We start from the raw sequence: 21,803 nt of genomic DNA, 5'->3' as shown, positions 1-21,803 counted from the left end.
CACAAATGAGGATTTTCGGAACCCCAAAATCTCCAGTTTTTTTTAAATTTTAAAAAATTAAAAAGAAAACTAAATTTTCGAAATTTCTGTACAACATTCTTACAGTTTTGCTAATAAACGTACCGTTTACAGCATAATTCTATTGATCTTTGTTGTAGAGATATTTAATTTTGAAATAAGGGCTTATTCGCTGATCACCCTGTACATGCTAGAGATTGGAGTCGAACACACTACCACTACTCAAACCCATATACATCCATACAGTAAAAGCAAATCTGTCAGAGAACAGAGAAAAAAAGCAAACTAGAATTTTTATGTACATGCTATCTATATATCATTTGAAGGATTTCATCCTAAAAAAAAAACAATATCCAATCATCACAGGATGATTGAGCAGGTGACTATGCTCATCATTATTGGGGAGTCAAATTTTTTTTATGGGAAACTAATTGTATTTGTGCCTCAACATTGAGAAACTGTACAAAACTAAAGCAGCACATAACAAGCACAATGCTCAACAGGAAAACTTCTGGTAAAAGACACTGGTAAGCCAATATTTCACAATCAATAAGATAGAACCCCCTAGCGCTTTGACGTTATGACAATGAGATATTTAAATTGCAGAACTCAGATTATAGTTGAATTATCAATAGAGTAGGAAAATTCTTCTGGGGGGGGGGGGGGGGAAGAAGATATTTTGAGTGTAACTTTTCATAAAAAAAACTATAATGGGTTGTAAATGTATTGAGAATCATTCACCATGAAGGAAGAGCACCAGTCAGATATAGCATTGGGATCTATCGGAACTTCTTGATTAGACTCATGGTTGATGGTTTGGTAAATTATACAATTATTGACAGTTGAGGGTTTCTGACAGATTGTTAATGCAAATTAAGAATAATGGTGAGACGACTAATCCTTGAGGAGCACTGGAATTTACGTTCAGAGATGGGGGAGAATTATGGTTTTTAAAATGAACTAAGGTTCGCAATTTTTTAAGGAAAGAGGGCCCCCCCCCCAATCCAATTGAACTTTCAGGTTAAAAATAGAGTTGTTTAGTAATCTGTTGTAAGAAACTTTATCATATGCTTTACAAAAATCCAGGAAAATGTTGGTTTGTAAATTATCAATGGAAATCCCAAAAGGTCATAAATGAAAAGTGCCAATTGAGAGGAAATATGTCACCAGACCGAGGTTGGCCAGTCACACATCCTTCTCGTAGGTGCGGTGCAGGGTTGGTAAAAAAACTGCTTTTTTTAAAAAAAAACCAAAAAACCAGGTTTTTTTGGTTTAAACCAGTTTTTTGTTTTAAATAGTATTAACATTAAAAACAATGAAATTTCTGAAAAATCATTCAAACTTCTAATAATTAACTAAAATAAAATGGCTATTAATGTAATTAACACTATTCCCATACTAATTAATCTAGAAATATATCTTACATTTTAACAAAAACCAACTTTTGCAATTTAACTCTTTAACGCTCAGATAGAAAACCTGGGAGGGTCGTGAAAATACCAAGTTTTTTGTGTTCAAAGTGGACTCGTCCAAATTTCGGCCACTCTCCCTCTCCCCACCCTTTCTCCATGAGTTTCTATTCATGCCACCCTTTGCATTGACGTTCACCCTTTCATTTCAATGGATTTTCGGGAGATAATTTGTCTATATATACTGAAAACACCCCTTTCCTCACAGTATTATCTCTTTGTAAAATGCATTGAGTACCCTTGGTCCATTCTCAAGGAACATTCTAGTACATCAGCTTTTAAAATCCCATTGATAGGGCGTTGCAGTTGTATTTCTGGTCCCACCTCTGACAAGAGCTTTCATCTTCTTCCCCGTTGGTGACAAAAGCCCACCAAAACATACCCATACCCCCTAGCTGGGCTGACTTGAGGCGGTTATGGGCATTAACCTGCTCGGCCGACTTCGGGCAATCTGGACATTATAGAGTTAATTATTTTTTGCTTAACTCAATGGATTACTGTGTGTTTGAAAATTCTTTCAATGTTATTATTAATCATATAGTATATAAAGGTTTTTCTCCAGTTACTTTTAGTATGCTTAATTATGAAGCTATTTTGAAAAAAGTAATAAAAATTAGGTGAATATAATGTTTTTAATGAAGCATAAATAATGCAGATTAATTAGCAATGATTTACGATATACAGGGTGATTATAACTAAGGTTCTGATTTCAAAACACTGTAAAAAAAGAACGATTGTCAGAATGACTTGAAAATCGACATGAATATTCCTGAAAAAATTCAATTTTATTTGACAAATAGGGGAAAAAATACTTAAAAATGTAAAATTAATGACATCATCCAACATGTGGGAAATTTGCTCGCAGAATGGAAATGATAGCCAGTCATGGCAAAATGATACCTTAATTATAGCATTGCACGATTTCATAATTCATGGAAACATCACAAAAAACGAAGTAATTGAACAAATAACTGCAACTTAAGAAATGTTAAATATGTCGTCCAACCTGAGGTTGAAAGCACAAAAATTGTTGTTCAACAACAGAATCGGAGAATGCCATGGTCATTATGTGGATGTGCTTGCAATTCAGCTTCATTAAACCAAATGCCCCCCCCCCCGTTAATATTCCTGAGGAACTTCTAACATATAGGGAATGTGCTGGAGATTGCAATTCACCAAAGTTTGCAATCTGACCACTGTTTATAACATTTTGAGGTACCCCCACAGCCAGAAGTTGCAAGGGTTAAGGTGCATCCTGTCAAAATGGGTCTTCAGCAGCTGCTTTGCTTGTATTGCAATGTGCATCTTGATAGAAGTTCTATCCACACAATGATGCTGTGGAAGTGCTGAAATGATGTGGTTGCACAAAATAGATTATACTGCTGGCCAAGTACAGCATCATCTACTTGCACATTTTGCACTACTTGCACTTTTTTTCCTTTTGCAAAAGAAACTTCCATTGCTTCAGGAGTATCCATGCAAATTTTCAAGTCATTCCGATCAGTACTTATTGTATAGTTTTGGAATCAAAACTTAAATTATAATCACCCTGTATATAGCTGATTATTTTTCATAAATCTGTTACTACTATACAGTAGAACCTTGATTAACTGGGCTTAACAGTGTGAAAGTATAAAAAAAAAAACAACTATTGAATATTAAGATTGGGAGATATACAGTAGGAGATGTGCTACTTCTTATGGGAAAGAAAATGAAAATGTATGTGAGGTAATGTAACTACTAGTACACTGGTCTTTGTCCTTTAAGGACAGCTGGTGTCTTTATTGGATTATAGGACCACCTGCCCCTAGCATGATGGTTTCACTACTGTTGCTGCTTCTTTGTGAATAGAAAAAGAAACCCTGTGAGATAATACATCACTACATTTAGATGTGTGATGCAATCCTTATTCATGAATTTGCTAAAGATAGAGCATCAGAATGTAGCAAAGGTTAGAAAATGTTGTAAGAATGAGAAATTTTGGCTTTTGTATATAACTTTAAATAACTAAGATACTTCATATGAAAAATATAAATATGTATTCTGGCCACTTTTATGAGACTTTTTGAAAAAAAAACCACTTATAAAATCTTATGTCATTTAAAGATATACCATCAGAATGTACCCCAAGGATATAAAATGGGGTAAAAATGAAACATTTTGGCTAATAATGAACCAATATGATATTTTTCAAGGAAAAAAATTATATTTAGGCAACTTTTATTTGATTTTTTGAAATCAAAAACCACTTGGTTAAAACCATGGTTTAAACCAAACAACCCTGGTGCAGTGCATTGCAAAAAGAAGACCACTCAGACTAGTGATTGAAAACCTTTTTTACACACAATTCGTGCAATTACCACTACATATTAAAGTTTGATTTTTATTTGTTTGTAAATTAATTTACCTGATTGGTGCAGACTTTCATTATTCTACATTTTTGGATATTCTTCATTATTCAAGGACCTAATTATTTGAGGTGATTCTTGAACTATTATTCCCAGTTAAGGAATGTTTGACTTCATCATAGGAGGTTTGTTACCACAGTGAAACCTTTCATAATGGAATATTTTTTTAAAATCCAGTGGGGTTTAGGAGTATCGGAGCATCTCACTATCTGTTAATGGGCACTCCCCAATAGCAGACAAAGTTTTTGTTCATATGAGGATTCACATTGAAGAATGTGTGTACATGGGAATCTCTCTACTGCATACACACAGTTAAAACTATAAAGTGTCATTAGAAGTTCAATGAAGTACAGTACATAGCATTTATATAATTCACCTTTTGCAGTATTTTGAGGTATGCCTCATAATGAGCAGATTTCTCTTTGCAGCACATGTAGATAACTTGATCAATTTCAGCTTGAACTTTTTCCCTGATTGCTCTACTCAGATCTTCTCGAAGTCTTGCATGCTCTTCTTGTAATTCATTTGCCATTTTTTGAGCTTTTTCAAACCTTGCTCTGTGTATCAAACAAGGAAAATATAATAACTCAACTATAAGAACATTATAAGACACCAGTTTAATTTTTTAAGTAGTAAATTTAAATTCAAAATAAATAAAACAATATGATTCAAAATGAAAATAAGTTCAAGTTTGAATTTCAATGCTTAATTTTTCAAATGCAGTGCAGTGCTATCAAAAGTTTCTTTTTTTCAGGATATATGCTTTTATATTGGGTTATATTTGACATCTTATATTTTTTATGGGTATCTTTTTTTTCAGCCACCTCGTTGGGCATTTTGCCTATCATGGTGTTTATATTTGTATAAAATTTAACTGCCTCGCCTCAGAGGATTATGGATGGTGTTCTACTAGTTTAAAGCCCCCCCCCCCATTCTTTTTTTACATCTGTAGACCAGTAAAATGATGGTGGTTCCATGATGCTTATTAAGATCACCCTGCCTGGGAATTTCGCTTACAAGAAATGTGTGGCACATCTGCATACTCCAAGAATTAAGTAAGAGGCTTACATATTCCTAGACATGCATAGGCTTACCATAAGACCAGGTCTTGACAAATCCCAGATTACCATAACTAAAACATTAGCGCTTGATCTATGTGTGCTTGCTAAATTGGAGTCTAAGGATAAACAGATATTATGTCAATGTGTCTGCCAACATATACAAAACATAGAAAGGGAGGATCACCAAGTCTGGAAAAAGTTGAAAGAAAAATTAATTTGTATTTTTTATGTTTGGTGCAATTGAGCTTCTATTTAGATGAATTTCTATTTTTCAAGTGTTGCACTAGATACGCATTGCATACACCTTTCCACAACTATCACCTCTTTTCCTGTTACTTAACTTTTTTTACCACTGCTGCTTATTTTTCTCTTACTCTTGAGCAGTGTTTGCCAAGTTGCATTTAGATGTGTGATTCATGCATCAAAATTCAATTTTACCTCTTCAAATTACACTGAGGAGTGAAAATATTCCTTCAAATTTTAGAATTTTTTTTAATAGTTCTCTCCATTTTTTATTTTAAAAGAATACCCCCTCTTTTTACTAAACTACCTTTTAAAATTTTGGAGAGGAGTGGAATTACTCCTTAAAATTATTTTTTGGGATAACACCGCCCTAGAGTGAGCTCTCACCTATGCCTATCACTGATAAGCATAATATTTTAGACAAAATAAATAATAACAATAATGATAAAATAGAAATAAATTTTTGCCTTAGTTGAGTTTCTGGGATGTCATATACGCTCAATCCACCATTTTCTTCCAAATCTTTCAGAAATATTATTTGGCACTCGGTTTTCTTCTGTTGCATGAGAGATTCAACATATGCTTCTTCTTCATCAACTAATCTGTTCGGGAACAAAATGATTTGAGATTGATCAATTTAAAACTTAATACGGGTAAAGAATCACCATATAATTTAAGACCTGAAATTTCACATGGACACCAAAGAGGTCTGCAAAGCCCTAGTCTGAAAAACTTTTTTCTTCCCCAATTATGACATACCTAACAAGTCCTATTTTTTGCAAGAAATTTTTGCATAACGCAGTTGAATCCTTATATGAACACAAATATGTGTAAATATATGGTCACATAAATGCAGAAAATAAGTTTATCTATCTATATACACATCGGAATTTGTGGTGACAAAAATTAGTTAAATAATATTTGTTAAATTGGAACTCACCTGTACATCGTGGAATTTGAATGCAAAAATAATGATTGTTTATTTTTTCATACTTTCATATACAGTGAAACCTGTCTATAGCAATACTGTAAGGACCTAGAAAAATATTGTTATAGACAGTTTGAGTGTTTGCACTATTTTTTATTGAATAGTAATTCTGAACTGAAGAAAATATCGTTATAGAAAGTATCGTTAAACACAAGTTTCACTGTATATAGCATATATATACATTGTTTTCTTTTTTTCAAATCAAATTCAAATTTATTTTTATTCCTACAAGACATATTTTTAAATGCTGTTCTTATACAGTAGAACCTCATTATAACAGACAGTTAAAAAATTGTAATAATAATAATAAAGGGTGCATATTTTTATCTGACGAGTTTTACATTTCCAAGTAAGAGATTAAACATTGATGGTTGTGTTGTTTTGTGTAAACATGGATAAGTAGCATAACTTGTTGAACATAACTCTTACCTTCTCCAGCCAGAAAAATTAAGATTAATGCAGTGTATATGTTACAGCCAAAGTGAAATGACTAGTGTTTTTTTAAACTTGGCCAACCAATTCGCGAAGTGGCTGGAGATCCCTGGTCAAAGTTTGCTGTACTGATGTAAATTTGATATCTCTGAGATGGGAAGCAGGGTGTGTCCGGTCCTTCAATATTCAATGTACTGATGTGAGGCAGTCCAATGGGTGCCACATCCATGTTTTTCATCGCCAACGTGTGATACAGTAATTGTATTAGATTAACTAAATATGATGAGAGAGGAAAAAAAGAGAAATTTGAGAGAAAAATTATTTATATAAAAATATAAATATATAGTTCTGTTAATACTGACATTCTGATTCCTTTGATCGTTATGGCTGCCATAATTATCTTAGGAAAAATATATCAACTTGCAATGACCATGAACCATGCCTTTTCTTTTCAGACTTTTGCCAGGTATATTCAGACATTGGCTGGGTCATTTTACAATGAAATTGGACAATTCGCGAATTGGCTGATTTTGGGCTTTGTCTGTAACATATACATACATCTTTTTCGATTCAACCTATGTTGTGAAAGCTGTTTTTTATTTGATATATATTAAACACTTGTTATAGCTATATAACTACTGTACTTTCATTGATGTAAACCTATCGCAATATACCCATATAAGCAATATTCGTAATAAACCAGACTCATTAAAATGGACAGCCTAAGTAGTCCCTATTAGTCTATTATAAAAATGAAGTCAACTATGTAGAAAGTGAATTAGAAGAATACATACACTTTTTTCAATCTAACTGCTTCCGTGATTTTTTCTTTTTCTGACTCTTCTAATGTTGCATTAGGAATGAAGCCTTCAAGAGATGCTAATATTTTCTGACTGGTAGAGCTATCCATTAACTGCAGGAAACATATTATGGATTGTAAGCTTACATAGTGGAACATATTTATGTACATCTGCTTATATATAATGCGTATGTTAAGATATTTAATGTGAATCACAAACCTTTGGGACATCATTATCAAGGTAGAGTTTAATACTTTGAAGAAGTTCCTCTTCTGAATCAAAGTGTGGCTTGAGGTCGTGAAGGAAGAGGGCACCACCAGACAGGTTCTTTTTAACTTCTGGTGGGTCTGCTAAAATGTCTCGAAGATCTTTGATAGCTTGTATCCCAGATTCAACACAGAATTTTAACTAAAAAAACGAAATTAAACAAAGGAAGAAACATGAGGGGGTTTGGTTTTCGTTAAAGAAAATTTTGCTCATAAGTAGAAAAAAGAATTTTTATGATAAATTGGCTAATTTTGGGCTTTGTCTGTAACATATATATACACATCTTTTTTGATTCAACCTATGTTGTGAAAGCTGTTTTTTATTTGATATATATTAAACACTTGTTATAGGAAAATGCCAACAGAGCTTCAATCATATGTGACAGCGATCATGGGCAAAAAGGTTATGCAGACTTCAGAAAAATGTGTACTGCATTTTCTTGGGCATAATCAAGCATAAGTTAGGATTAAATTACAGACGGCTGCATCTTGTTTGCAGCTTCCCCCTTTCCGAAAAGTTGGAATGGAAGTGAATATTTTCAAAATTAATTTGAAAAGAATTAATTACTTTATTTTATTTTTTATTTAATTAATTAATTTTAATTTTCTAAGATATAGAGATGACATACACATGTGAGTGGAAAAAGCAAGTTTTTTTACAAAAACGTGACACCCCCATTTCTCAAGATTTCGTTATTGATGAATAAAATGTTCATGTTTGTATTTCAAGCAATATATATTTTTTCAAGTAGCAAAATTCGCATTTGCTGATTATATGTAAGAAATTATAGAACAGCAGTTCTCAACCTTTTTTGACTCGCGGAGCCCTTTCTGGTATATAATTTCAATGGAAAAGCCCTGTGCGTAGGCCTATTTTTCATTCATTCATCAAAGTTACTGATTTATTATTATTATTCGAAAATACTTAAAATTATTTTTTCCGAATTTACTGTTTTTTTTCGTATTTTTCTCGAGGGCTTTGCGGAGCACAGGTTGAGAACCGCTGTTATAGAATAATTCGCTTGCACAGCACATTAAAAAAGAAAAAAAATCTTCTATTGAAGCATAGGTGATATGGGGCAGGTATCCAATTCGAAAGAAAGATCAAATAGGTTAAATATAACTTAATAATCACCATAATTTTCCACTTATAATCCACAGCAGCACATAACTCACTCACACAGAATTCACTACTTGGAGGAAAACAAAGTCTTCCTGTATTATGCTTCAGGGTATAATCCTCAGATATGAATTTGTATAAGTTTTTCTAAAATTTAATGATAGGGACTGCAATACCTAATACTAGCTGCTGTGGTGGTCGAGTGGTCATAGTGACGGAATCGCATCGCTAGGATACAGGTTTAAACCCCACAGTCACCGCAGTGATGGTCAGCTGAAGTTGGTTTCCTGCGGTTCCCAACTCCAAGGCATGAATGCGAGCCAATCTCCCAGTTAAAAAGTCTCGCTGCAGAGAGCAACAGACTTACATTACAATTATTCATTCATTACACTCACTAGGAGTTGAGAAAAAACTCAGTTTAAAAAAATTGATTGCAGATGGCAACACTACACATAACACGCATTACACAGAAAAAACTTCACGAAAGGTTCACTATACATACACACACATTTCAACATGTACCAATTTGTTAGAAGTTCAGCAGAGGAATATGGACGAGGTGCTGCATGTCTGGTTTAGTAGTAGTAATACCTAATACTAGTATAAAAAATTATATTTTTTGTGGATAGCTTTTCAAAAATACTCATTTTTATTCTACTTCTCCCAGGAAAAAATGTGCAGATAATACCTATAATCCACAGATTACAGTTGGCACCCCCCCCCCTTCCCTTCCATATTTGCAGACTTTTTCCCCTTTATGCGAGGTTTTTTTTTTGCATGACTCAGAAATCGTAATTCGTGTGTTTTGTTTATAAAATTTGAGTTGTGCAAATTTAGGATGGCTTGCTAATGACATTACTCTCATCACTAGAGCCGTGGCAGCTTCCAAGAAAGAAACAGTCACCTCGGGTTCGATTAACCTTTGGCCACAATGTGCACTAAAGGACACAACCAATTCTACAGTGCCAACTGAAGAGACTATAAAAGACATTATCATGTTAGCAAAACAGGTGGGTGGAGAAGAGGGTTCAATGATATGTATATAGAAGTCGAACAGCTAATTAATAGCAATTCAGAGGTATTGACCGAGGATCAATTAATGTAGTTGACTGTTCCTGAAACTGAAGTGGTACCAGATGAAGAAGATCAAGATAAAGAAAGATCACATGTAGAAAAATTTGTAGAAGAAGCATTGTCATCATATTCCAACATACTTGATGATATGAAGAAGAAACGGCAAACAGAAATCACAATGTCTTTTCAGAAACCATCGTCAGCAATCAATGCACCCTTTTTTACATTCCCTTATACCTCTGCGTTACCTTGCTCTGCTCATGCTGTTCAATAAACGAGATATACGAGGAAAAAAACTATGGTTTCGGTTATTCACGATCACCCCGGAACGTAACCCCACAAATGCGGGGGTCCGACTGTATAGGCAGTAAATTATGCATATAGAAACGTCCTCTCCACTTGTCAATACAAGATTCATCGAAAGACTGGTTATTTGTGGAGATGAAGATTACAAGGAAGAAAATTCATCATTGCCCCCACGGGGACTCGAACTCCGGTCTCTCACTTGCCGGACGAGTGCTCTACCATCTAAGCTATGGAAGCAGATAGAATATTTCAATCTTGGAGCGTATATATATGTTCAAAGGCACCGTACATGGACGGCATCAACAATCAACTAATAGCTCGTGAATGACAAAGGCCAACCAGATGGCCATAAGCATATAGAAACGTCCTCTCCACTTGTCAATACAAGATTCATCGAAAGAATGGTAAAATTATGGTAAGTGAAAGGTTATAACAGGCTTCTTTAACTTTTTACTAAGTTCAGGCCACACCGGAAATTTAAATGAAGCCTACAGACCAGTTAGCCATACTAAACATTTGTTATCAAAGAACTTTATGGGAGGGGTGCAAGAGTTGAAGACCCTAGGTTTTAGAATGATTAACCCCTCAAGCCCAGAGGAGATTTAAATGAATCCCATCTCGTAGGTCGGAGGAGATTCAAATGGAATCATCGGTTTTCACAAGAAGTTCAATAAAAAAATAACTTTTAAACTAATCATTGAATTAATTTGAAATTTTTTATGTTTATGAAATAACGTCTTGTCTATAATATTGTATGGTATCACTTGTATTATCTGAAAATGTATGCACTTTTTTGTGGTAAAATTATTTTTTCCTCTTTTACTGCTGCAAAAAATCAGATTTATATCTCAGCCTCCTGGCTGTACCAAAGAATTAATAACTCAATAATACAGAGCATTTTACCTTAATGGGACTAAAACATGCTCTTCAAAATAATATTCATGCAGGGTGTTTCAGCTCAACAGGCTAAAACATGCTCCTTACAATATTATCTTGGATCCCCACATGTTAAGCAGCTAACTTCCATTACTGGGAATAAAATAAGATACATGAAAATAATATAATAGTTTTGATTGTACAAAGTCACATTATTCCTCTTTAGAATAATACCAAACATATAGAGATCGGGAAATAATATAATGGATTAAAAAATTAAGATATGGGTTGGCCGCTGCTACATACTGTCTCGTATGAAGGTGACATACAGTGATTTAATCATGCGCACTGGGTACATAGGATGGCATTTGAGGGATTAACACTGGAATGACAGAAATTTTGAACTACCTGGAATGATGGTATTGGTCATTTGGACCACAATAGGAAAAAATCAACATAAATTATTTTTCCTTACCAAAACTGTTTAAAACAGTATCTATTCAGTTTCTTTTCAGACCAAATTTTGCAATAAACCCTTTTTTGTGTAGTAATTTTTTAAAATTTTGGACAAAATGGCTTGTTATGACAAAGACTAATTTGGTGTTTTGTTTTTTAAAACTGTTTGACTATGATTTTTTGAGCTCTTGTAATTTGTGGTTTTATTTTCATTTGGCAAGGTTAGGAGTATAATACACTTGAAAAATTTAACGACATTGCATGTGTGGAATGAAAATACCAAATAGCTGCCAAATCCTGAGTAAAATACATACAAGACAGTTTTTTGATGCTGATCGCATTGGGCACTGAATGAGTGGGTTTTGTCAACAGAAATTTAGTTTGTTTCTTTATTCAATTTTGCGTAAATTTTCTCTGCTTACTGCCCGTAGAACTTTTTTGTGAATCGGTGGGCAGGTATTTTCAGCCAGGTGGGGGGAAGAACACTACTTTGCCCCAGGACCCATTGTGGTCCTAAGATGGTCCTGTTTTTCATACCATAGTGATATGTCCAGCAAAAATTTGAAAGATATTGTTTTTGGACCCGTTTATCCCTGAAAAAAAAAATGTTTGGCTCCAACAAAAATTGTTTTCTTCCTACATTTTTCTGCGGTTTGTCCAGTCTTACTAAATATTGAATAGCTGCCAAATCCTGAGTAATGTAAAATACACACAAGACAGTTTTTTGATGCTGATTGCATTGGGCACTGACTAAGTGGGTTTTGTAGACAAAAATTTAGTTTGTCTGCGATTTCAATTTTGTGTAAATTTTCTCTTACCACCTATAGAATTTCTTTTGCTCAGTCGAATGTGCTAAAATAATGGATCCCACATCATCCAGCAGGGCTCCTCCCTAAGCTGGGATCTTTAGTGGACCCCCTGGGAAGCCTTCTATAGTGAATTTATAGTGTGAAGAAAGAAAAACCATAAGAATCATCTGTCTCCAAGCTGGATTCCAGTCCATGGTTAAAATAATGAAAAATAGATATTCTTTTCAATGTGCAACATTGTACCAATAAATTCAATGCAGTAGAAGCACAAAGACCCATAAAAACACTAAATAAATAGAACAAGCATTTTTCAAAAGTTGCCTTTGAATGGTACAAAATGGGTACTGGAAAAAAGCAATCACCATGATAAAACATCTGTTCTCCCCAATATTAACCTCTTCCGACCAGAGCCAAAACTAACCATTAAGAAAAAATTTTTCAACTGATTCATGTTCATTGCATGTCAAAATGCCCTTTAAAAATAAAAGAAAAATTTGAAAAAATTAGTTAAGGTTGATATCTTTACTATTACCATTTCAGTTGGGTACCCTTACTCATATCTCAAGTCTTAACTTGAAAAAAGAATCATTAAAAACTGTTCAAAATGAAGGTACCCATATGGGTACCTCTGGAGAGAAGAGGTTAATGTTCACATAAGAAGGCTGTTCATTTCAACATGTTTTTGCAATACTTTTAGTTAAATATCTCTGTAGTGGTAATTTTTTGATCGCCACTGTCATTATAAGTAGAACTTCATTTTACCAGTAAACTAAGAAACCTAGAACATTCATATTTTAGGAATTTAAGAGCCTCAACAAAATGAGAAAAGTCATAAAATTTCAGCAACCTGGGATAAACCCTTCGGGTGTAATTGCATGTCAAAGTAGCATTGCAGTCAGAATGACAGCTTCCGTCATTCTAATGTTAACAGATAAGCCAACATAAAAAAACAGAATAACGCAGTATGATTTTGATTGAATATGGAATCACAAATGTTCATAAAAAAGTAGATAAGATTTCAATAGCTAATGAAATTCAATAACAGCGCTGACAAAGAATATAAAACCAAGAATTACTTCAGAAACAGCAGCCGGGAAAATTTCATCCTTAATTTTCTGAACTTCCTTCTGATGCTCTTTGGAGAGAACCTCCGAAATTTCTGCTTCTTGCACCAATTCTAGCTTATGCATACTGAAAAAATAATAAATGTAATTTAAAAAAAAAAAAATATTTCAAATTGTACAGAAACGTGCAAAAAGTTTTACAATATTTCTACATGAACTCACTTTATAAGGTCTTTTTGATGTTCTAGTTCATGGATGTATTTTTCTGTATAAGCTATATCTGCTTTCATGGCTTCAACTTGCTCCCTTAAAAAATTAATATAGGATAATAATACTTTTTTATTAAAAGCTTATGTTTTAAAATGACTACTGTTTCATATGAAGAGATTTAAAAAAAAAACACTTTTTCAATATTGAATTTCAATATTTTGATAGGAAATTTTTAAATTTTTTTCCGAAGAAAATACATCATTTACAATGTTTCTATAATATTTTCTGCACAGTAGAAACCAGATATAACAAACTCCAAGGAACCCAGATTTTAGTTTGCTGTATCTGATCCAATAAGACAGGTGCACAATCTCTGGCCCGCCACAGGGTTCCATCCAGTCCAAAACAGATGTTACGATAGAAAAGTATTAAATATGCACAACCAACACTATTAATACCTAGTATGGTGATACTTCATTCATAAAAATACAAGAAATTTGGATCCATATGGGATAGGATCGATTACTGCCAAAAAAATTTTCAAATGCAAATTGCCAATTACAGCAAAAAAATTGCATCCTGCAAAGTTCACAATTACAGCCGGAAAAATTGTCATAATCAAGTAAAGTTGCCAATGACAGCCACAAAATTTTGTAAGGTGAATAAAGTTGCCAACTATTGCTAAAATTGTTAGAAAATCATTGATGGGAAATAGAGAGAAAGTTGCAATGGGTAAAAATGTAATTTACCAAAAAAAACACACACTTGAGACAAATATGTATTTTATGTAATATGCATATATGTAAATTTTTATATAACTATAATAAATTATGATGCAGATAATATTATAATAACTCTGACATAAAAATAATCATAATTTTTGAACAGCCTCTTTGAAAGTAAGGGGAAAAAATGGGACATTTTATAAAATAGTTGAAATAGCAAAAATTTCAGTAATTTCTTGTAAAATACAAGTCGTACAGTCATTAGACTGTAACAAACTTCACTTCAGGTTCACTACATGCACACGCACATTCCAACATGCACCAATTCGTTAGAAGTTCCGCAGAGGAATATGAACGAGATGCATTATAGTAGCAGCACCTCATATCTAATTAAAATGCTTGCTCTTGAAAATTTTAACCAAATTCAATTTTCATGAAACTTCCGGGCCATGCATTAAAATGGCACTGTTCATAGTATATATAAATAGGAAGCCTGACCTATACATTCAAGTTTCCTATGCATTCAAGTTTCTGGCTTGCAAGTGGCAGAATACCAGTGGCTCGAAATACCAGACAGATACCCACTTTAATATTCCTTATGGAACCTCTAATGGCAGAAATACTGCATATCTGGTCTGCATACAAAAAAAATAGGTTGTGCACCACAGCAATAAGAGAACATCCCATTGAATGAGAATTAAAATATTGTTCCTTACAGCTGAAGCTTCGTTATAATCTCGGTTCACTGTAACTTACTTCACTGTAAGGGTGTGGTTTGATCATTGATCATTTTTGTCGTGCCATGGTATTTTCCTGCACATAAGAGCTAATTAGACCGAGATCCAAAATTTATTGCCGATTCCAAACAGCAGCCTTTTTTTATACTCAATGAGAGGGTGGTGTGGGACTCCCTGCGATAGAAATCTTTTTCCATGGTCACGTTGCCATTTCTGTTGCACCTCTGTGTCAGGAAAGTTTGACAAAAACAAACCGAGTCTCAGATGCGGCCACCCCCCTCTTTTACGGCAAAATAATAATTTCCCCTGTATAATAATATGAATTTCAAACCCCTCATTAACGGCCAACCCCATTTTACAGATGAATTTCTGTAGCATTTCTGGCAGATGATGTCCTGCCAGTGTCCGCAAAAGAGAGGTTTTACTGTAGTTTCAATTTAAATGAAAACTTACTGTACATCCTCTTCTGAAAATCCTGTTTCTTCCAGGTCAGCCAATTTTTCTAAGACGTTCAGGTCAATAGTCTTATCAGCGAGCATTGTCTCATATCTAAATCAAGAGAAATTTATTATCACAAAAATATTGCAAGAAAACTCAACCACCATAAATATCTTCTAGCATAAAACACAATCAGACATCTATCACTTTCAATATCACCTCGCCTATAGTGACAGTTTTTAATGGTCTTTGACAGAATTGGCAAATCGGGCTTAGTCATTAACTCATCCTGCTTATGAAGTCATCTTTATTGTTTTCAGAGATAACATTATAACAATGTCTGGCTGTATGAAAAATCTTACAGCAGAGTCTAACTTTAAAAGGTTTCATAAATTTTTCTTGAGTATATTTACCTACATTAAATGATTTCATCACCGTGGCCATTGTAATACATGCGGTGCTACCTGGGCATGGCTCCGGAATCATAAGCAGATACAGGCTCTTTGAATGGGGGAGAGAAATTTTTGAGCACCACCTATGGGGCCATTCAACTATAGTGCCAGCAGATTTTTAGCTATTTTTGCATCTCCTTGTCAGCAAAACACTGACACCCTCCCCCCTTGTCAGCAAAATTTTGTCAGCAGCTTAGTATATCTCATATCTTCAAAAAGGGTGGTTGATGGCGTAAGCAACCTTCAAACCTCCCTCTCCCCTTTGTCATCAAAAGTCAGCAAATCCAAAACCCCTCCACCTCAATGTTGACGTAATATTTGAATGACTTCCTGTGATAATAATAAAAAATTTCTGGAGAATTGAGGGGGTTGCCCCCCTGCCCTCTTGCTGTATCTGCCTTTGTCCGGGACCTTGTGATAATATTTGGTGTTATGATTTTCGAGAGTAAGTATGTGAATCAGTGGGCAAGTACTTTCAGCCAGGTGGGGGGGGGGGGGGGGGGAGAACATCACTTTGCCCCAGGTCCAATTGTGGTCTTAAGATGGCCCTGTTTGTCATACTATAGTGCTATGTCCTGCAAAATTTAAAAGAAATATTGTTTTTGGACCTGTTTATCCCTGAAAAAAAAAATGTTCGGCTCCTACAAAAATTTTTTTCCTTCTACATTTTCCTGCGATTTGTCCAGTCTTGCTACTTATATACTTCTTGTAAGAGAGAGTCTTATTTTTCTTATGCACACCACGGAGCTACAGTTTGCACTACAAGCAAATTCAAAGTGATTATGCTTCCGCGCTTGTTACTTCATTGGTGAATCGAGTTCAATTGCAATGATTAGTGCTGTCTTTCCTGAGTGCATCTTGTTTTGTCCTTCAGTTGGGTGGGCTCTCTATGAGGGCAGACCTTGAACATAATACTTACATAACATTGAAATTCACGCATTTACCATCTTCAGTTCAAAATATGGAAGATGACAGCACGAGCAGGAACAATAAACAAGCACACACACACACAACTCCGACAACATAAATATGTTTTCGACACAGGTAAACACACAACACATTCTGAATCAAACAACCGATTTGTCAGAACTTACACAGAGGAATGTATATGAGGTACATGTACAGTTAAGAAGTAGTAGTTTGGTGGGGCAAAGCTTTTTCCAGCCTTCATCTGGAACTAGCTCCTATCGTACTCCGTTGTGTTACTAAATGGCAGAAATTATCAGCAAACTTTCACAAAATTTCAACGATGCTACAGATGTGATTGTACCACTAATTAATTAGCTGCCTTAAATTTAAATTTCAGACCAACAACAGTAAAAGAACCCGTCCTGAAGCTTCTCCTTGAAAGAAAATTTACAGAATATAAATCGGTATTTACCCTGCCATAGTGGCCTTGGAGAAAAATTGGGTTCATGAGAAATGGTACTTAGCATATTTTCACTTTAACCCCTTTGCTCACAAGTTTTTGGCAACAAACTTTGACAATCTCTATTTGAAATATCAGCGATAAATCTGGTAACCTTGCCCTGATCTAACTGCATGTCAGAAAAAGGGCGAAGAAGGGGACAGAAAAAAGTAGAAGGAAGACAGTATAATAGATAGGTAGATAAAAGAGTAGGTGCACAGTAATTTCTCTTTTCACCCTCACCCTATGTGTTCTTTTTCATTTCCACATACAGTCGAATACCGTTATAGCATTATACATCTCGTTTTAACGAACACTTTTCTAATCCCTCAAATAAGTTTACATAGGAACAATGCAAACAACCTAATTCCTTTATAACGAAATTCCGTTATAATAAAGTGATTCCTCCTGTCTCTTGGTTATAACGGGATCCGACTGTAATACTTACATAACATTGAAATTCAAGCATTTACCATCTTCAGTTCAAAATATGGAAGTCAGATGGCAGCATGAGCAAGAACAATAAGCAAACACAACTCTGACAATATAACTACATGTTGGGACACACAACACATTCTGGATCAAACAACAGTATATAGTAGAAAGATACATTATATGTGGGGGATCACTAACAGGAGAATAGAAAGAAAAAGGAACTTCAGTTAACGTAACTGATTAATAATAAAACTTCACAATGATGAAGAGAGAGAAAAGAAAACACAGAGAACTGGATTGAATTTATTCCACTAGCATTTGGATGGAATATTTCGTCTGTGATCATAAAGGGGTTAATAATTATTATTAGCCTTTATTATTGAATTTGACAATCCCCCCCCCTTATTTTTAGTTGCTAAGGCTACTATAACAGGGAAATACAGATAAAATCACCATTCAAAATATTTGATTAAAAATTTTAGAACGTTAAAAGGCCTACTCGATAATGAAAATGATACATACTCCTGTAGTTCTTCATCAGTTATCACGTTTTCTTCACTGACATTAGTACAGAAGCTCTCCAAGAAGTCTTTGGCATCTTTATTCTCGATCATCCAATCAAAACTGGCAGGTTTGAGTTTATCTGCTTCTGGATATTTGATAAGCTTTAATATTCCAATAAAACGCTCCCCGAAGCTCATTGTTCCAGCCTGAAAGGGAAAAAAATAGAATTCTGGATGAATACAGCTACTGTGCATCGCATCATTAAACAGCATGAGAACAGTTTTTTTTTCTTCGATTGATTTATACCTAGTATTTAACCCACGAGCACTTGCACCAAGCCCTAGAGGCTCATTTAATTTTTCTAGAGCAGTATCAGAGAATTATTGTTTCAAAGAGTTAGTATATGTAGGTGACAAACATTAATCAATGCTTTCATGTTCACTAAAGTATGTGAAAATAAATAAACGAATGAAAAAACTCAATGAATCAGCATTGTCTTAATCAGATTCCATTCCAACTTCAGCTGATGAATGCAACAGACTCTCGCTAATCTATGACATATCAGACCAAGGTATGCCGGATTAGAAAAATTGCCTGATTACTGGAAGTCAATTGGAAAAGCCCATTTAAATCATATAAACTTCTGCGCACAGACATATTGATATGTTTTTCCTCTTCTATACTCAAAGAAAATAAGCCTAAAAATTGTCGGATTACTAAATGGGTCGGATTAATGCACAACTGGATTATCAAGAGTCTACTGTATTTATTACTGGTCTGTTGATTGTCAATATAATTTTTTATTTATTTATTCATTCAATATTGCTTGGCCGATGCCTATTCAAGAGGATGTGGTGGTTAAGTATAACAAAAATGGTAATTGATGTTACAAGAAAATTCGGAAAGAAATCTTTGTACAATCTACAATATTTGGTGGGAGTTTGTTCCAGCCGATAATAGTTCTTGGGAAGAAACTAAATTTATGACAATCTGAAAACAATCGGCAGAGATTATAAGCTCAGGTATTTATAATGGGGGAAATCTCGAGGACAAAAAAATTGTTGATTGAATAAGGGGGAATCGAGGGGAATTCTTTTAGTGTAACTTTCATAAAAACTGTTTTTGAGGAGTTGAGGGGCAAATCCCAGGTTGAGCACCGGTCGGGAATAACTTCATGATTGTGTTAAAGAGATTCTTGGTCGAATGTATTTTGAAAACTTTGGTAAATCACACAATCGTCTGATACGGCAGTTAAAATGGCGTTAGGTAGATGATTGATATGAATTAAAAATAATAATGATGGGAGGACCGAACCCTGGGGAATACCAGACTTGAAGTGAAGAAATGGGGGAGTTCTTGACCCTTGAATGACAGAAATTGGGTGCAGTCAATGAGGAAGTCCTCCACCTATTTAAGCAGTTGCACACATAGGCCAAGGTTTGAAAGTTTCAGTTGAAGTTTATTATTTCTTGACCTGTTTTCACTGATAGGTTCTTCATTAGTGGATACTTCGAGGAATATCTTTAAATGTTTTATTCTTGCCCATGAGTAAAATTGCTCAGCCGTTTGTGTGTGGGGAGGAGCATTTTTCAATAAAAGAATTGCCTACACCAGGGGTTCTCAAACTGTGCGCCACATTAATCCCATTATATTTCCCAGAATTCTGGTGCCATAGTGAGTTTGGTGTTACATCAAATCACGGTTCAACATATGTAGGTCTAATCCCGAGAAATGGGAAGATTTGTCGACTGAAAATTTTGGGCATTATGTGGGGTTGGATCGACAAGGGGGTCCCATAACGGAGGTTCGACCACAGGTCTATTAGTAAAATTTGGGCTGCCTCCCCCATGGCAAGGAACAATTCTTATTTTTTTTGCGTTTTTTTCACATTATAAATTCACTATAGAGGCAGGGCCGTCTTAAGGCATGGGCCCACCCGGGGCCTCACAAAAATGAGATCTGGTTGAAATTTTCGAGAATTCGTTCGGTAGGGCCTCAGAAAAATAAATTGGCCCGGGGGCCCATGATACTCTTAAGACGGCCCTGTATAGAGGGGGCCGTTTCCCCCATGACCCAAAAAGTATTTAGGCCTCAATATAATGCATAACTTACTTATAGGGGAATGAGAGGCCTAAATTTAACCTTTGAAAGTGAAATTAAATTTCTCACATGATCAATCAATTGGATTGTTTATTCACTCTAATTCCTTTGAAAAATAAACTTGTTAATCTTTTAAAAAAAATTCATTACATTGCATAAATTTTGCATAAATTAAAGTATTTGAAATTTTACTATCTACATACACACATGAACAAAGAAATTTATTGGAATTGCTAAATTTGCAAAATTATTGGAAAATTTTTTTACTCGGTCCAAGGCTCAACTTTCAGCTGTCCGAAATTCAATTTTTTGGCGGGATTTGTCACACAAAACAACAACTTCAACCCAGTGTTGCCAGATCCTTATAAAATTTTTCCAGCCAAAATCTCCCTAAAAGAACCTCAAAATATTTGAACTTGATATGGTCAGTTCTGTATTGACGAGATTTGGAGTGCTGCAGCTTTTGCTGCCATCTATTCAGAAACTCGAGAACCTCATTAATGAATCACGAAGAGGAAAAATAGGACTCGTGCTGCTATCTATTACTCAAAAACTAAACGAAATCAATTAACTAGTATTTTTAAACCATAGATAGCAGCAAATATATATATATTCGGCTCACACGAATTAGACATTTCACGCCGGCAGAAACGTGTTACATTATCACGCTACGCGTTTGTGTTCCTAGCGTGGCGCATCAGATCAGGGCGGCTATATTATAGTATATGCCTTCACATCAGCTACTCTGTTTGTGTGCATGCTCCGGTTTGAAGGGAAGGGGCCGTTCAAGTATTACGTAAGCAAATTTTTAGCCATTTTTGACCCCCTTCCCCCCTTGTCAGCAAAATTTCGTCATCTGAATCCATCTCATATTTTCATAAAGGGTGGTTGATGACGTCAGCATTATCCAAACCCCCCTCCCCCCCTTGTCATCAAAAGTCAGCAAATCAGAATCCCCCCCCCCCATCGATGATGACGTAATACTTGAACGGCCCGAAGGGGGAGAAGACACACAAGTAGTGAAGAGAATATCAGCAAAACCGCGGCGCACGACGCATTTGACTCCTCCAGAATCAGTCGGCCAATCACGGCCGACGCAAAGTGCTGTCGTGAGGGGTATTGCGCTCTGTAGGAAAACAGTCATGCTGCTTTTCTTATTGGTGAGTGGTCGGCGTGTCGCACTGAGCGGATCACATTGCGTGCGGCGGCACAGGAAACCTGCTCCTAGGAAAACCCGGCTTTAGTGGAGCAAAGAAACAAACTGAACTGAATGGCAAGTTCAGTTTTTTCTTCGGAGTGTAAGGAGCCGTCAAAAATGAAGAACCTAGAAATGAAGCAGAGGTCACGTGAAATGAGAATTTATATTATTTGATTTCGTGTGATACAACTAATCATTGTCGAAAC

The 21,803-nt window shown here is 35.0% G+C and overlaps 1 protein-coding gene across 1 annotated transcript in view; it reads right to left on the bottom strand.

The window, feature by feature from the left end:
* LOC149083690 (uncharacterized) overlaps positions 1–20,749 on the bottom strand; it is a 32,135-nt gene extending 11,386 nt beyond the window's left edge. Inside the window, exons 1-9 of the mRNA XM_089234179.1 lie at positions 20,667–20,749; positions 18,318–18,505; positions 15,516–15,611; positions 13,613–13,696; positions 13,403–13,517; positions 7,639–7,827; positions 7,414–7,532; positions 5,667–5,801; positions 4,272–4,452 (exon numbers count right to left, since the gene is read on the bottom strand). Coding sequence (XP_089090305.1) covers positions 4,272–4,452; positions 5,667–5,801; positions 7,414–7,532; positions 7,639–7,827; positions 13,403–13,517; positions 13,613–13,696; positions 15,516–15,611; positions 18,318–18,496 — 1,098 coding nt within the window. The 5' untranslated portion in view covers positions 18,497–18,505; positions 20,667–20,749. The remainder of the gene's footprint in view (positions 1–4,271; positions 4,453–5,666; positions 5,802–7,413; positions 7,533–7,638; positions 7,828–13,402; positions 13,518–13,612; positions 13,697–15,515; positions 15,612–18,317; positions 18,506–20,666) is intronic.
* Positions 20,750–21,803: the final 1,054 nt, after the last annotated feature.

The sequence above is a fragment of the Pholcus phalangioides genome, unplaced genomic scaffold (assembly GCF_987345545.1).
Source record: "Pholcus phalangioides strain wild (caught in Gottingen) unplaced genomic scaffold, Ppha-v1.0 ptg000008l_1, whole genome shotgun sequence".
Lineage (NCBI taxonomy): Eukaryota > Metazoa > Arthropoda > Arachnida > Araneae > Pholcidae > Pholcus > Pholcus phalangioides.
Note: the sequence above shows the minus strand (reverse complement) of the source record. Positions and strands in the feature narration are given on the sequence as shown.